The sequence below is a fragment of the Petromyzon marinus genome, chromosome 25, assembly GCF_048934315.1.
Source record: "Petromyzon marinus isolate PM22_M1 ecotype Great Lakes invasive population chromosome 25, UKy_Petmar_22M1.pri1.0, whole genome shotgun sequence".
Taxonomy (NCBI): Eukaryota; Metazoa; Chordata; class Hyperoartia; order Petromyzontiformes; family Petromyzontidae; genus Petromyzon; species Petromyzon marinus.
In genome coordinates this window covers 9,133,781-9,148,847 of record NC_133691.1, presented here as the reverse complement: position 1 = coordinate 9,148,847, position 15,067 = coordinate 9,133,781, and the positions used below count along the sequence as shown (strand labels likewise).

The window sequence follows — 15,067 nt, the reverse complement described above, 5'->3', positions numbered from 1 at the left end:
ATACGAGTCCTTGGGTTTCTATGTGAATCTACGATGAGCTTAGTCTGTGGGTCTCGATACGAGTCCTTGGGTCTCTATGTGAATCTATGGGGGGAGATGAATCTATGGGCCTCGATACGAGTCCTTGGGTCTCTATGTGAATCTACGGGGAGCTTAGTCTGTGGGTCTCTGTGAGAGTAAACTACGGTGAAGCCACTGCCAGCGCTGTCCTGTTCCTCGATGAAGCCCCCTTAGATGTTCTCACCCGAGTCCGCGATCTCCTCTCTCGCGTGGAGACAGCCGCCTGCCCCACGTCGTGGCACTGAGCGCACAACGCGCAGAGCCGTCGGCGTCGTGCCCGCGACGCTCTCGCCGGTAACCCGAATCTCGACATTTGCAGACATTCGCCGAAAACACCCTGGGCAATGCGTTCTCGACCATCGTGCCTCTCTGCGTGGCCCTGTCCTGCCTCGGCGGCAGCATGGGCTCGTACTTTACATCACCCAGGTGAGACGTGCACACGCAAAACACCTCGCAACGCGGCCTTCTGCATTTCGTATGAAAGACAATTCCACGTTCCTCTGACGGGACCAAGATTTTTTTTTAATCGCCAATTATTGTTACTGTTTTTTTTATCACGAGTGCACGTGCATCAACCGGGAAAGCCTCACTGAGCCTCACGACACTCTGTCAGGAGGGTCCTGCCAAGTTTTCACAACGTGGTGCCGTAATTGCACAACTACTTAATTGGGATCACACCCAGCAGCAATCACCGCCCCTACTGGCAGACTAATGCCCCAGGAGGGACACTCCTGCTAACGAGGCTCCATCCTGCTGGTCTCTTGAGTTCTCACCACCTAGGTAAACAAAATAAACTTGAACATGATGATGACTTGGGTATCTGCTCGGCTGATTGTCACCGTGCCCTGGAAGTCTTGCATCTGCCCATCCCGTACATCTGAAACCTACACAGGCCCCATTTGCCAATGCCCAGATATAACGTACTTATATGCACGATTGTGCAGCACAATACCTAGAAACTGTAATGTTTATGTTTTGTAAAGTGTACCGTGCGACACGGCGGGCAGATGACTGCGCGTGCACGTGGGTGTGAGTGCGCGTGTGTTCACCGTGCGCACGTGGGTGTGAGTGCGCGTGTGTTCACCGCGTGCACGTGGGTGTGAGTGCGCGTGTGTTCACCACGTGCACGTGGGTGTGAGTGCGCGTGTGTTCACCGTGCGCACGTGGTTCTGAGTGCGCGTGCGTCGCGCGCTCCCCCCCTCCCCCCGCGTGCAGTCAAACCCCGCGACAAAGTTCGAGACTCCCTTGACGGACCGCCTTGCGCAGCTCGTTCCGGCGTCTCGCCCCATTGCGTCGCGCGAGCTTTAAGCTTCTGCAACCGCGGCAGTCGAAGGTGTCAATAACGAAATCACCATCCAAGGGAACGACGCTAGGATCCGGAACGGCGACCGACAGCAGCCGGTCACCGACGCCGGTGTCGTGGGTAGGCGAGGACTCAGATCGAGCTGGTGCACGCCAACGGAACGTCACCCTCCCCACCGTGCAGGGTGTTCACCGTGCAGGGTGTTCACCGTGCAGGGTGTTCATGGTGGCGTCGCGGCAGCACCACTGGCCGAGCATCTTCAGGATGATCCACGTGAGGAGGCGGACCCCCTGCCCGGCCATGCTTCTGCTGGTGAGCCTCAACGCCGAGAGGGCGACGGCGCTGCCGCTCGTCCCGCGGCGTTGGCGTGCGCGTGGCGGTCTCATCACGAGCGCGGCGGTGTCATCACGAGTGCGGCGGTGTCATCACGAGCGTGGCAGTGTCATCGTGCGTGTAGCGGTGTCATCACGAGTGTGGCGGTCTCATCACGAGCGCGGCGGTGTCATCACGAGTGCGGCGGTGTCATCACGAGTGCGGCGGTGTCATCACGAGTGTGGCGGTGTCATCACGAGCGCGGCGGTGTCATCACGAGTGCGGCGGTGTCATCACGAGTGTAGTGGTGTCATCACGAGCCTGGCGGTGTCATCACGAGCGTGGCGGTGTCATCGTGCGTGTAGCGGTGTCATCGCGTGTGTATCGGTGTCATCGTGCGTGTATCGGTGTCATCGTGCGTGTATCGGCCGCAGCACTGGGAGAGGAACCCCCTCCCCCCACCTCTCTCTCTCTCTCTTGCAGGAGCGCTGAGCATTCGTCGATTAAATCAATGAAAACAACTCGATCAGTACATTTGGTGTTTGTTCCATTCCCCAGGGCGAGGCTACCCTAGCTTTGTCTTTGCCACAGGCGGCGAAGACGTTACTCTTGCGGTCGAGTCGTGAGACCATTTGTACGTTACCCAGTGCACAGTAACACTTGTGGATGAGAGAAAGTTTGGGATCCTAGGCGGCGGTCACTCCAGGCTGTGAGGTACGGTTGTGCAATCTGCCGTCCCGCTGGGAGAGTAGCGATGCGTGGACTGCGATCCAGCACTTTGGAGGCAGCGAGGGTTGGTGGGTCACGCAGAGATGTTGCGAAACTCCCCTTGCCCGTGGCTGTCGAGGAGGTGCCATACCCCGGCTCGCCAGGAGAAGGGAGTACAGCAAGTGTGAACTCAACTCAATGTGTTCCATCTGTGTGGGATATCGTGTTTCCCCTTTGGCACGCTTGGGTTATCGTTGGGTGCTCCGGTTTCCTCCCACATGTAAACGCTTAATATACGGCGTGCTTCAAAAAAGTGTTAACACTTCGGAGAATTTGCAACAACACCACGAGAAGTGTTGTGCTGCCTCCGGGCTCTGGAGACCACCTGGAGAAGATTCCAGGCCGCGCGTTGACAACGATGGCGAACAAGTTGGAGACTCTTTGACTTTTTGAAGCAATGAGCACACATTTGTTATCACGTTGCAGCGTATTATTTATCCGTTCTTTTTCCATTAAAAACGGCAGTCCCGTAATACGTGTTAACGTTTTTTTGAAGCGCCCTGTAGAGAGGCCCGCAGAGCTCGGGCAATTTCTGGCACCGGCTCACCGCGTGGCTGCCTTCCCGTCTGCCCGTGGCTCCTCGCGCTTCCGATTCGCCCCCCCAGCTCTCTCTCTCTGTACGACGCGTTACAAGCTGAATCTATCGTCACCATCATCCCAACAGCTGCCACTGCTGCTCTGCTTGATGTGGTTGGGGGACGTGCACGCGCTGATCAACTACTGCAGCGGCCCCCAGTGGTTCTTCGTCGGCCTCGTGTCGCTCGGCCTCGTGCGCCAGCGAGTCCGGCGGCCCGATCTTCCGCGCCCGTTCAAGGTACCGGGCGAGCCGGTCCGCTCCGTTTGGGGGGCCACGTTGGGGGGGGCCCGATCCAATGCCTCGCGCGATGCAAAAAGAGCATCCCTGTCAAACCCGCACGGTTTAACGCCGTAGTTTCTTGTACGGGGAAATCGAGTTTTCAGCTCCAATACGGCGTACAGACGTTTCAGTACGGGCAACAAAAATAAATAAATAATTGTCTACTTGTTTATGCTTCTCCCTTGTGATGGGACTCTGTAGGACGAACGTCGAGATGTATAAGGGGCTGTCCATAAATGACGTCACGTACCTAGGTTGGGTGGGGGGGGTCAGACATTTGTGACGATGTGTGACGAAGGGGGGGGGGGGGGTTGAGAAATGTGACATCACATCAAAATGCGCAACCTTAAATATAAACACGTTCTACTTAATTAAATAGACTTTTTCATAGAACATTTTATCCTACATCAGAGTGCAGCGTCACATTAAATACGCACTACAATGACAATAGTTTAAAGCGATTTGAAGGATCTTTTATTTTCAAAATGGAAATATGGTTATGGCGGGGGGGGGGGGGCAGAGCTTTGTGACGTCATATTCGAGGGAGGGGGGGTCTGACTTTTTGTGACGCCGTGTGACGAAGGGGGGGGGGGGGTCAAAAATCGTCCAAAATCGCGTGACGTCATTTATGGACGGCCCCCTAAAGGGCGCGGGGGTTACCAACAATTGGCCCGTAACAAGGTAGGGCACTGATAAAGGGGTTGACAGGTTACGAAATAGCGCACAGAAATAGCGCTTGCACGCCCGTGCCGCTGCTGCTGAAACCCGGCCACCACCACCACGGCCACCACCACCGCGGCCACCACCACCGCGGCCACCACCACCACGGCCACCACCACCACGGCCACCACCACCACGGCCACCACCACCGCGGCCACCACCACCGCGGCCACCACCACCGCGGCCGCCACCACCGCGGCCGCCACCACCGCGGCCGCCGCCGCCGCGGCCGCCGCCGTGTTCCGAGTGACCGGCGGGCGCCGTCTCTCGCGTCGCCCTCAAGGTGCCCCTGGCGGTGCCCGTGCTCTTCTCGTGCTGCTGCCTCGGCATCGTCGCCTGCTCCGTCTACTCCTCCCCCGCCAACCTGGGCATGGGCGCCCTCATCACGCTCAGCGGCGTGCCCGTCTACGCCGCCTGCCTCACGGCCCGCGGACGGCGCGCGTGGCCGGGGTGCGTCCAGCGCCACGCCGGTACGGACCCCGTTGCAGGGGGGGGGGGGGAGAGGCGGCGGCGTGGAGCTCGCGAGACGCTTCTGCCACGTTGCCGTGGTGGGGAGTAGAAGCCCTCCCTGTTAACGACGGGCCTCTATAGAGCACAATGTGTAGTGTATAGTGTAGTGTATAGTAGTGTAGTGTATAGTGTAGTGTATAGTAGTGTATAGTGTAGAGTAGAAGCCCTCTGAACGAGCACCCCTGTTAACGACGGGCCTCTATAGAGCACAATGTGTAGTGTATAGTAGTGTAGTGTATAGTAGTGTATAGTGTAGTGTACAGTGTAGTGTATAGTAGTGTAGTGTATAGTAATGTAGTGTATAGTGTAGTGTATAGTAGTGGTGTATAGTGTAGTGTATAGTAGTGTAGTGTATAGTAGTGTAGTGTATAGTAGTGTATAGTGTAGTGTATAGTGTAGAGTAGAAGCCCTCTGAACCAGCACCCCTGTTAACGACGGGCTTCTATAGAGCACAATGTGTAGTGTATAGTGTAGTGTATACTAGTGTATAGTAGTATAGTGTATAGTAGTGTAGTGTATAGTAGTGTAGTGTATAGTGTTGTGTATAGTAGTGTAGTGTATAGTAGTGTATAGTAGTGTATAGTGTAGTGTATAGTGTAGTGCATAGTAGTGTAGTGTATAGTGTAGTGTATAGTAGTGTATAGTGTAGTGCATAGTAGTGTAGTGTATAGTGTAGTGTATAGTGTAGAGTAGAAGCCCTCTGAACCAGCACCCCTGTTAACGACTGGCCTCTATAGAGCACAATGTGTAGTGTATAGTAGTGTAGTGTATAGTAGTGTATAGTGTAGTGTATAGTAGTGTAGTGTATAGTAGTGTAGTGTATAGTGTTGTGTATAGTAGTGTAGTGTATAGTGTAGTGTATAGTGTAGTGCATAGTAGTGTAGTGTATAGTGTACTTTATAGTAGTGTATAGTGTAGAGTAGAAGCCCTCTGAACCAGCACCCCTGTTAACGACGGGCCTCTATAGAGCCCAATGTGTAGTGTATAGTAGCGTAGTGTATAGTAGAGTAGTGTATAGTGTAGTGTATAGTAGTGTATAGTGGAGAGTAGAAGCCCTCTGAACGAGCACCCCTGTCAACGACGGGCCTCTATAGAGCACAATGTGTAGTGTATAGTAGTGTAGTGTATAGTAGTGTAGTGTATAGTATTGTATAGTAGTGTACTGTATAGTAGTGTAGTGTATAGTAGTGTATAGTGTAGTGTATAGTAGTGTATAGTAGTGGTGTATAGTAGCGTAGAGTAGAAGCCCTCTGAACCAGCACCCCCGTTAACGACTGGCCTCCATAGAGCCCAATGTGTTTTGTATAGTAGTGTATAGTGTAGTGTATAGTAGTGTAGTGTATAGTAGTGTATAGTAGCGTAGTGTATAGTAGTGTAGTGTATAGTAGTGTTGTGTATAGTAGTGTAGTGTATAGCAGTGTAGTGTATAGTAGTGTATAGTGTAGTGTATAGTAGTGTAGTGTATAGTAGTGTAGTGTATAGTAGTGTAGTGTATAGTAGTGTAGTGTATAGTAGTGTAGTGTATAGTAGTGTAGTGCCTCCATAGAGCCCAATGTGTTCGCTTACCGATCATTCCCCTGTTAACGACTTGCCGTTTTAGGTTCAGTAAATATTAATTAATGCATTAACCATTTTTTATTTTAATGTTTCTGTTAGTATCTTCACGTATTAACATCCATTTTAAAAATATTATAAAGTACGTTTTTTGAGTGAAAAGGGGTAACTTTCGATGCTATCTGAACGAATTAAGCATTTAACATGTATTTCCTATACTCACTTAACAGCACAATTACTTAACGACCGGTTTCGTGGAACCAATCGACGTCGTTAAGAGGGGTTCCACTGTACAGTACATAAAGATCTTCTGAATGTGCACAAAACTGTGCTTATATGAACCACCAAAAACAAACTTCATTCGCCTTAGTGTGGAGAATATAACAAAATAAATACGTTTACAATACGCCTCCTTTCCACAGTTATCTCTCCACTGAAGAACGAAAATCTTTGCAACGGCCACATGGCCTTCTGGGAGTGCATTTATTCAGCAGCATTTGGATGAATGCGAGCAAACTCTAAAAGTTTCCACGACATTCAGTGCCTCATCAGAAAAGTCAGGTTTGCTTAACCCCAACGCTGAACTTCACGTTATCGGCAAGGACCCTGTTAGATACAAGTCCGGGTTGTGTTGAACTACGGCCCACACCTGACACAGAGGCCCATGTGAGAGAAGTGAGGAACAGATAATAATTAAACCTGCGCTCATGCGAGTCTGTTCTTTATTCTCATAAGCATGGTTAATCCTCAATCTGGGTATTCTAACAATGATCTAGTTATTATTTTATTTCATATAATGGGCTTTGCAGAATGAAATATGCAAACTTGATAATACCTTTCATGAATGATTCAGTTTGCATTAACTTAAATGGGGGCCAATACAAAAATAATCTGACCTGCGCGTGGAGATCCAAGCTTGCTCATAAACCCGGGGTGCAAGAGGTCAGAGGTTAACTAAGGAGCACGTCTTAAATCGTAAATCGGGGAGTTTCTGTCGTGCATTTTTAATCAAATCTATAAACGACGAGAATACTAAAAAAATAGCGCAAGCCGGAAGAGCATGAATTTAAAATACGTGGTTTTTCACTGCAATTATTCATTTGCATCGTTTCCATCTCCACAGAGTGGATCACTCAGGAGCTGCAGTTACTCATGGAGGTCGTACCGCAGGAGGAGACCAACTACTGATTTCAACTGACCCAGGAGCAAAGCATCAGCACGAGATTTCAAATGAAACCGATAAACACGAACCGGTATTAGGAGGCAACTACTGACACAGTTCTCACTTCTCCTAGTGGGGCACATTTGTCTGGCAAGACACAAATTGCACCCGACCCACGTTTGACAAATCGCCACTTTTTGTGACAAGCCACAAGGAATGAGCATCCAATTGGATAAACGAGCCAAAAGTCTTCTGTTGTCGGTGACGTGGGCGAATTGTCTCGTTATAGTTTGGCCAGTGGGATGCGTACAATTTGAAAATCCCCTCGCAGACCACCGTCTGTAAACAGGACACCACTTCCACTCGACTGAGTTGTGCAACAGATAATTTTGGCCGTTTCAAAAATGAAACACCTTCAATAAATGCAATGGACATCTTCGCTTTTGTAAACCACTCGATTCGTACAATGCAATATATTAAAACGTGTATCGGAAGTGGTGTTTGACCGTTTGTCCACAGTGGAGACAAGCCCTCATGTATCCGCTCGTCCCCACTGTCACGTGTCTCGATTGGTCTGCGAAGCAAGGGAGTACTCCATGAATTAAAACATCTCGTTTAAATCGTCCACGTCGCCGGTAAAGGATGTCAGATATTGAAAACAGTCTCGCTTTTACTGTATAATACTTATACTTTTCATAGCCCTCTAAAGGGCAATGCCAGCTATGGAGCATATTGATGTGTGGTGAGTTTGTATTGTTTCAAGATACGAGGGTCAAGGCAAGGGATCAGTTAATAGGTTCGTCCGACTTCGTTTTTGGGGGTTATTAAGACAGCTGGAACTTTGCATTTTTCCACAAAAAGATTATTCGGTTAACGAGAGCATTCCCAAAAGAAGCATTTTTTTATGATTTATTACAAAAATACTGAAGCGTCAATTTAAATATATATAAAATTCTTAGCCAATGTACATGAATGTTTTTACACTTGTGGTTCAAAGCATTTCATGTAAAGTCCACTGCAAATTGTATCACTTCATTAATGATCACATATTGAATATCAATAAACACAAAAGCATTAGCAGCAACTTCACTCTTGTTGGGAGCCACCATTGCCAATTCACTCAATGATTGAATTATAACATGCATAACTTATTAATCGCGTTTATAGAATCTGAGGTTTATAATACGTTTCAATACCAAACATCTGAATCCTGCGTTATTTTCAGTCAAACATTGGGTGCAGTCATGAACAGAACACAATTGGAACTCTTGTAACAAAGAGATATCCCATCTTTTAACTTAGATGGCTGAAGCCATTCCACAAAAATGTATAAATATCTAAGTAATGCCACTAACACTCGTAGTGACGTGAGATAATTGTGAATTTAATAGTGACAGAAACTCAGCTTCATGATGCAATGGTCCTAAGCAGTAAACCCCAAGTCACATAAAGATAGTCCCTATTTATGGGGAATCTACAGACATTTAAATCAGTCAAAATGACATTACAAAAGTGTCGGAATTGAAACCGCAAATGTCCCCTGCTCCCAATAACTTCACGACAGACGGAACAAACAAAACGCAGAACTGCAACGGAGCAAGGCGTGTTATTTTTTGTCTGCCATTAGCCGGTTCCCATCATAAGTTGCACGGCTTTATTTGCTTGCGGTCACCGTTTAAGAAACACAACCGATGAGGCACTTCTTCTTGTGGTAGTTGAGTCCCGCATACTGTTTGAACGCCTTCCCGCAGCGCGAGCACACGCAGGGCTTCTCCCCCGTGTGCATGCGTACGTGCTGGGTGAGATAAGAGGAGCGGGCAAACGCCTTCCCGCACTCCTTGCACACAAACTTCTTCTCGCCCGTGTGACTCGTCATGTGCTTGGCCAGGCCCGACGAGCTGACAAAGGCAGCTCCGCAGCGCTGGCAGGTCACCGGCCGCTCTCCGGTGTGGATGCGCCGGTGGACCGTGAGAGCACTAGCCACCACGAACGCTTTGCCGCAGAACTCGCAGACGTAGGGCCTCTTGCCCGTGTGTGTCCTCTGGTGGACCGTCAGGGCGCACTTCAGCGCAAACGCCCGGCCGCAGACGTCGCACACGTACGGTCGCTCCCCCGTGTGCGTGCGCGTGTGCAGCCTCAGGCAAGCCACGCTTACGAAGGCCTTGCCGCACACCTCGCACGCGTATGGCTTTTCGCCTGTGTGGCGCCGCCGGTGCACGGTGAAGGTGGACAGCGTGTGGAAGCTGCGGCCGCACTCCTCGCACACGAACGGCATTTCTCCGGTGTGCTCGCGCACGTGGCACTTGAGCTGATAGCGCTGCGGGAACACGCGCTCGCAGTCCGTGCAGCGGTACGGCCGAATGTCGCCAGTTTTGCCTTCCTGGCTCGGGATTACTTGGCGAGCTTCGCCACAGGCCTCGCCTCTCTCCAGCAGCTGCTGATACTCAGCTGAGTCTTTCCCTTCATTGGTTTCAATGATGTGATCCTCAACACCACCACCACCGCCAATCTTACCAACACATTCTAGGCCCTGCTGTTCATCCTCTAAACTGCTGTCGCTGAAGGTCTCCTGGAAATAGTTGAAGTGCGATAAGGAGAGGTACTTTCCCTCAATCTCACCTAAACGAGACACAAAGGGTGATCATGAGTTGATGTGATGTGTTGATGTGTGATGATGTGATGTGTGGTGATGATGGATGATTGTGTGATGATGTTTGACGACAATGAGATCGTCGTTTTCTCTCCGTCTGCAGTCGTTGCCGATGCAACCGAGATGCGCCGCACTAATGTTCACGGCACAACACAGTCATCTTGTAATCAAGGATTGTTGTGGATCATAGGATGTATGTACAGCGAGGGAAAAAAGTAATTGATCCTCTGCTAATTTTGTACATTTGCCCACTGACAAAGAAATGATCAGACTATAATTGTATTGGTAAGTTTATTTGAACAGTGAGAGACAGAATAACAAGAAAAAAATCCAGAAAAACGCATGTCAAAAATGTTATAAATTGATTTGAAATTTAATGAGGGAAATAAGTATTTGACCCCCTCTGCAAAACATGACTTAGTACTTGGTGGCAAAACCCTTGTTAGCAATCAGAGGTCAGACGTTTCTTGTAGTTGGCCACCAGGTTTGCACACACCTCAGGAGGGATTTTGTCCCACTCCTCTTTGCAGATCTTCTCCAAGTCATTAAGGTTTCGAAGCTGACTTTGGCAACTCGAACCTTCAGCTCCCTCCACAGATTTTCTATGGGATTAAGGTCTAGAGACTGGCTAGGCCACTCCAGGACCTTAATGTGCTTCTTCTTGAGCCACTCCTTTGTTGCCTTGGCCGTGTGTTTTGGGTCATTGTCATGCTGGAATACCCATCCACGCCCCCTTTTCAATGCCCTGGCTGAGGGAAAGAGGTTCTCACCCAAGATTTTACGGTACATGGCTCCGGCCATCGTCCCTTTGATGCGGTGAAGTTGTCCTGTCTCCTTAGCAGAAAAACACCCCCAAAGCATAATGCGTACACCTCCATGTTTGACGGTGGGGATGGTGTTCTTGGGGTTATAGGCAGCATTCCTCCTTCTCCAAACACGGCGAGTTGAGTTGATGCCAAAGAGCTCCATTTTGGTCTCATCTGACCACAACACTTTCACCCAGTTGTCCTCTGAATCATTCAGATGTTCATTGGCAAACTTCAGACGGGCATGTATATGTGCTTTCTTGAGCAGGGGGACCTTGCGGGTGCTGCAGGATTTCAGTCCTTCACGGCGTAGTGTGTTACCAATTATTTTCTTGGTGACTATGGTCCCAGCTGCCTTGAGATCATTGACAAGATCCTCGTGTGTATTTCTGGGCTGATTCCTCACCATTCTCATGATCATTGCAACTCCACGAGGCGAGATCTTGCATGGAGCCCCAGGCCGAGGGAGATTGACAGTTCTTTTGTGTTTCTTCCATTTGCGAATAATTGCACCAACTGTTGTCACCTTCTCACCAAGCTGCTTGGCAATGGTCTTGTAACTCATTCCAGCCTCGTGTAGGTCTACAATCTTGTCCCTGACATCCTTGGAGAGCTCTTTGGTCTTGGCCATGGTGGAGAGTTTGGAATCTGATTGATTGATTGCTTCTGTGGACAGGTGTCTTTTATACAGGTAACAAGCTGAGATTAGGAGCACTCCCTTTAAGAGTGTGCTCCTAAACTCAGCTCGTTACCTGTATAAAAGACACCTGGGAGCCAGAAATCTGATTGAGGGGGTCAAATACTTATCTCCCTCATTAAAATGCAAATCAATTTATAACGTTTTTTACATGCGTTTTTCTGAATTTTGTTGTTGTTATTCTGTCTCTCACTGTTCAAATAAACCTACCATTAAAATTATAGACTGATCATTTCTTTGTCAGTGGGCAAACGTACAAAATCAGCAGGGGATCAAATACTTTTTTCTCTCACTGTAGCAGTAGTTCGATAAACCACAACATAAATAAACCCTGTTATACATTGCTAGAGTGGTTAACATTTACAGATAAGGAGTTTTTCTCTCATATCTGGAAGGAAACTCCTATTTACCAATTTGCTTGTCCGTAATGAGTCCCCCCACAATGCCGTGGCTAAAGAGGAACTCCGCCACGGTGGATTCACTGTAGAAATCGTAGTGATTTTGTGCTGTGTGCCAAAAACGAGAACGAATTCCTCGTCACACTCACCGTCCTCGAGTTTAACATCTGTGGAAGACATCATGGTCCGAAACTCCCACAACTTCGAGTTGGTCAACCGCATGTGAAAACGTGTCGCTCTCACTACCACCCACACAGGAGTCATCGGCGTCTGCAAAAATAACCTACATCATAAGCAGCACCTGACATTCCTCACCGAGGGGCCATTCTCAAAAACGGGGAGTGATCAGGAATTCAGCAGCTGCAATTACACAAATTACCAGTGCAATTAATAAACAAGTTACAATCACAAATATTCCACATATAGCCTCATCAGACTGTCAGCGCAAGTGCTGTTAGCGAGCGGCTCAAAGGCCAACACAGCACGCAAGGGAATTAATACCAGAAACTTTCTTGCTGTGAGGCACAAGTGTCCTCCACTGCACCACCCTGCTGCCCATGATGAATGTAAGTATGTAGAAGTTATTTTGCACCATACGTAGCCAACTGTGCTAATCGGACACTTTTAGGGGCCGTCTAAGGCGGTGCATGGCAGATTTTGTGCAGTGGGATGGAGGCTGCATCTACCCATGACGTAGAGATTTTAATGGGTTGCTTTACAATATTATTGCTGTAAAAACAATCTTGGAAACAATATAAATATCCCTATCAGTTGTAATAATATCTATTTGAACTGTTACCATAGCAGTTTCGAGGGAATTTAATTTATATCTCCAACTTGAAAAAGCTAAGATACATAATCATACACATTGTATGCATCAAGAGTTTCCCATCAATGCTTCCGGTAATGGATTATGATTCGTACACCTTCAACCATTCGAGAATCAAGGCCGATACATGCCTTCTTAGAGCAACGGGCGGGTTATGCAAGGTCGCGAATCTCATGGACAGTAAAAGAAACCAGAAAAAAGGAATGGATATTAAGGGGCTCACCATCTCCTTCCACCTTGACTGATGTGCTAGACTTGAGGCCTTGCAGGTCCGGCTGCATTTCAACCTCTGCAGCGAAAGTGCCATCTCCGAACGACAAGAAGCTCCACATGTCTGCAAGGTAAATGTTTGAAAATAAAATGGTTACAAGCAATGCATGGTTTCAATGCACGAGATTACATTTAAATGCTTCAATGTTTTAAATGTATGTAAAATTTTGCAAAAGCAACCTTGTTGAGTGGCACAATGATACTCTTTGGTTCTATTCGGTAAAATCAACAAAAATCACGACGTTTCGGCCACAACACAAGCGGCCTTGATCCTTGCAGTCACGAAAGCTTCAAATCTAGAATTGGCACAATGACAGCCCCATGGCCCGACAGCCAAGGTCACAGCTTGCTGTTTTAATCCAAAAAAAGCTGTCCCCATCAGTGGACGTGTCTCGCCTCTTCTTGACATTCTGCAGTCGGGGCCAATGTCACGGCAAGCTTCTGCAGCACCACACCACATGCCGCCACCACCACCACCGCTGTCTCTACGGCTACTGCCATCTCTCTCGCCAGCCTCTCCTGCCCAAACTCGAGCACCACACGAGTCGCTTCTCGACGATTCGGGGGCCGCGCATCAGCCGAGTCCCGAATAATAATAACAACAATAACAACGTCAACTTGTAACGCGCTGTCGCACAAAAATCCGCACACTCTGGTGCAGAGAGGACGACTCGGACCCACGGGCAAGGCAAACAGCGGCCACGCTGCGAGACGGTGCCAACAACTGGCCAAGCTCTGCGATCCTTTACATGCGAAGGTGCTATCGGTGAATTAATGTGGGAGGTAACGGGAAGGGAGTTTCGCAACATCTGCGCGCGATCCACAAACCCTCGCTGCTGATGATGCTGCTGCTGATGCTGCTGCAGCTGCCACCACGGTGCCGGGTTACAGACGCGCATCGTTGCCGCCGCCACCATTGCGTCGCGACATCCCCGCTGGGTCTTCCTTCTCCTCGCTCGCTCGCTCGCCGCAACAGCGGTGGCGGTGGCGACGGCAGCAGCAGCGGCAGCAGCAGCGGCGGCGGCCGCTCCCCTTGAGCGCTTCGGCGGCAGCGGCTGCGGCCTCTCGCGGCTGCGCGGGAGCGGCCTCCAGGCTCGCGGCCCGGCCCGGGCGCCACCGCGCATGCGCGGCACCAAGGGCCGGGCGTCACGTGACGCGAGTTACCGGCTCGCGCGGTGCGGGAGGAAAAGGAGGAGGGGGTGGCAAAGTATAGGGCGGGGCGATGGCCGGGGCTAAATGGGTTAGGGGCGGGGCAAGGAGGTGAAGGGCGGGGATAAGAGGGGTGTGAGGGGCAGGGTTTTCAGAGATGAGGGGCGTAGCTCAGATGGGGTGAGGGGCGTGGTTAATATGGGAGAGGAGCGGGGCGATGGTGAGGGGCGTGGTTAAGATTTGCGAGGGGCGGGACTAAGATTTGTGAGGGCGGGGCTACAAGTGGGGGCGGGGGGAGGTGTTTACATTGCGCTCAGAGAGCGCTCTGGGTGGATGTCTCCGCAGCTGTAACAGCAGGGCTGGCGGGAAGAGCGAGTGCGTGGCTGTTTGGCGAGAACGACATCGCTATCCGTGTTCTATGAGCAGCTATCCGTGTTCTGTGAGCAGCTATGCGTGCTCTATGAGTAGCTATCCGTGCTATATGAGCAGCTATCCGTGTTCTATGAGCAGCTATCCGTGTTCTATGAGTAGCTATCCGTGTTCTATGAGTAGCTATCCGTGCTGTATGAGCAGCTATCCGTGTTCTATGAGTAGCTATCCGTGCTGTATGAGCATCTATCCGTGTTCTATGAGTAGCTATCCGTGTTCTATGAGTAGCTATCCGTGTTCTATGAGCAGCTATCTGTGTTCTATGAGTAGCTATCCGTGTTCTATGAGTAGCTATCCGTGCTCTATGAGTAGCTATCCGTGCTGTATGAGCAGCTATCCGTGTTCTATGAGTAGATATCCGTGCTGTATGAGCAGCTATCCGTGTTCTATGAGTAGCTATCCGTGTTCTACGAGTAGCTATCCGTGTTCTATGAGTAGCTATCCGTGTTCTATGAGTAGCTATCCGTGTTCTATGAGCAGCTATCTGTTCTATGAGTAGCTATCCGTGTTCTATGAGCAGCTATGCGTGCTCTATGAGTAGCTATCCGTGTTCTATGAGTAGCTATCCGTGCTGTATGAGTAGCTATCCGTGTT

The 15,067-nt window shown here is 49.7% G+C and overlaps 2 protein-coding genes across 8 annotated transcripts in view; one reads left to right on the top strand and one right to left on the bottom strand.

Moving 5' to 3' along the window:
• Nucleotides 1-8,334, top strand: part of LOC116945797 (cystine/glutamate transporter-like) — a 21,732-nt gene extending 13,398 nt beyond the window's left edge. For 2 of the 5 annotated variants that reach the window (XM_076069557.1, XM_076069556.1), the window contains exons 9-10: nucleotides 380-486; nucleotides 1,547-2,196. In XM_076069557.1, coding sequence (XP_075925672.1) covers nucleotides 380-486; nucleotides 1,547-2,167 — 728 coding nt within the window. In that variant the 3' untranslated portion in view covers nucleotides 2,168-2,196. Of the gene's footprint in view, nucleotides 1-379; nucleotides 487-1,546; nucleotides 2,197-3,107; nucleotides 3,258-4,302; nucleotides 4,490-7,206 lie in introns of those variants that run through there. The other 3 variants (XM_076069558.1, XM_076069560.1, XM_076069559.1) reach the window with 3 other exon arrangements.
• Nucleotides 8,141-15,067, bottom strand: LOC116945764 (uncharacterized). Of its 3 annotated transcripts, none has more exons than XM_032960293.2 (4): nucleotides 13,789-15,067; nucleotides 12,849-12,959; nucleotides 11,946-12,066; nucleotides 8,141-9,864 (listed from the first exon to the last, which is right to left on the bottom strand). In XM_032960293.2, exons 1-4 carry the CDS (start codon nucleotides 14,017-14,019, stop codon nucleotides 8,921-8,923), a joined length of 1,407 nt encoding a protein of 468 aa, XP_032816184.1. In that variant the 5' UTR covers nucleotides 14,020-15,067; the 3' UTR covers nucleotides 8,141-8,920. The 3 variants fall into 3 exon arrangements, with proteins under 3 accessions (XP_032816184.1, XP_032816185.1, XP_075925677.1); XM_032960294.2 differs by having other exon boundaries at nucleotides 13,724-13,905; XM_076069562.1 differs by lacking the exon at nucleotides 13,789-15,067 and adding an exon at nucleotides 13,076-13,700.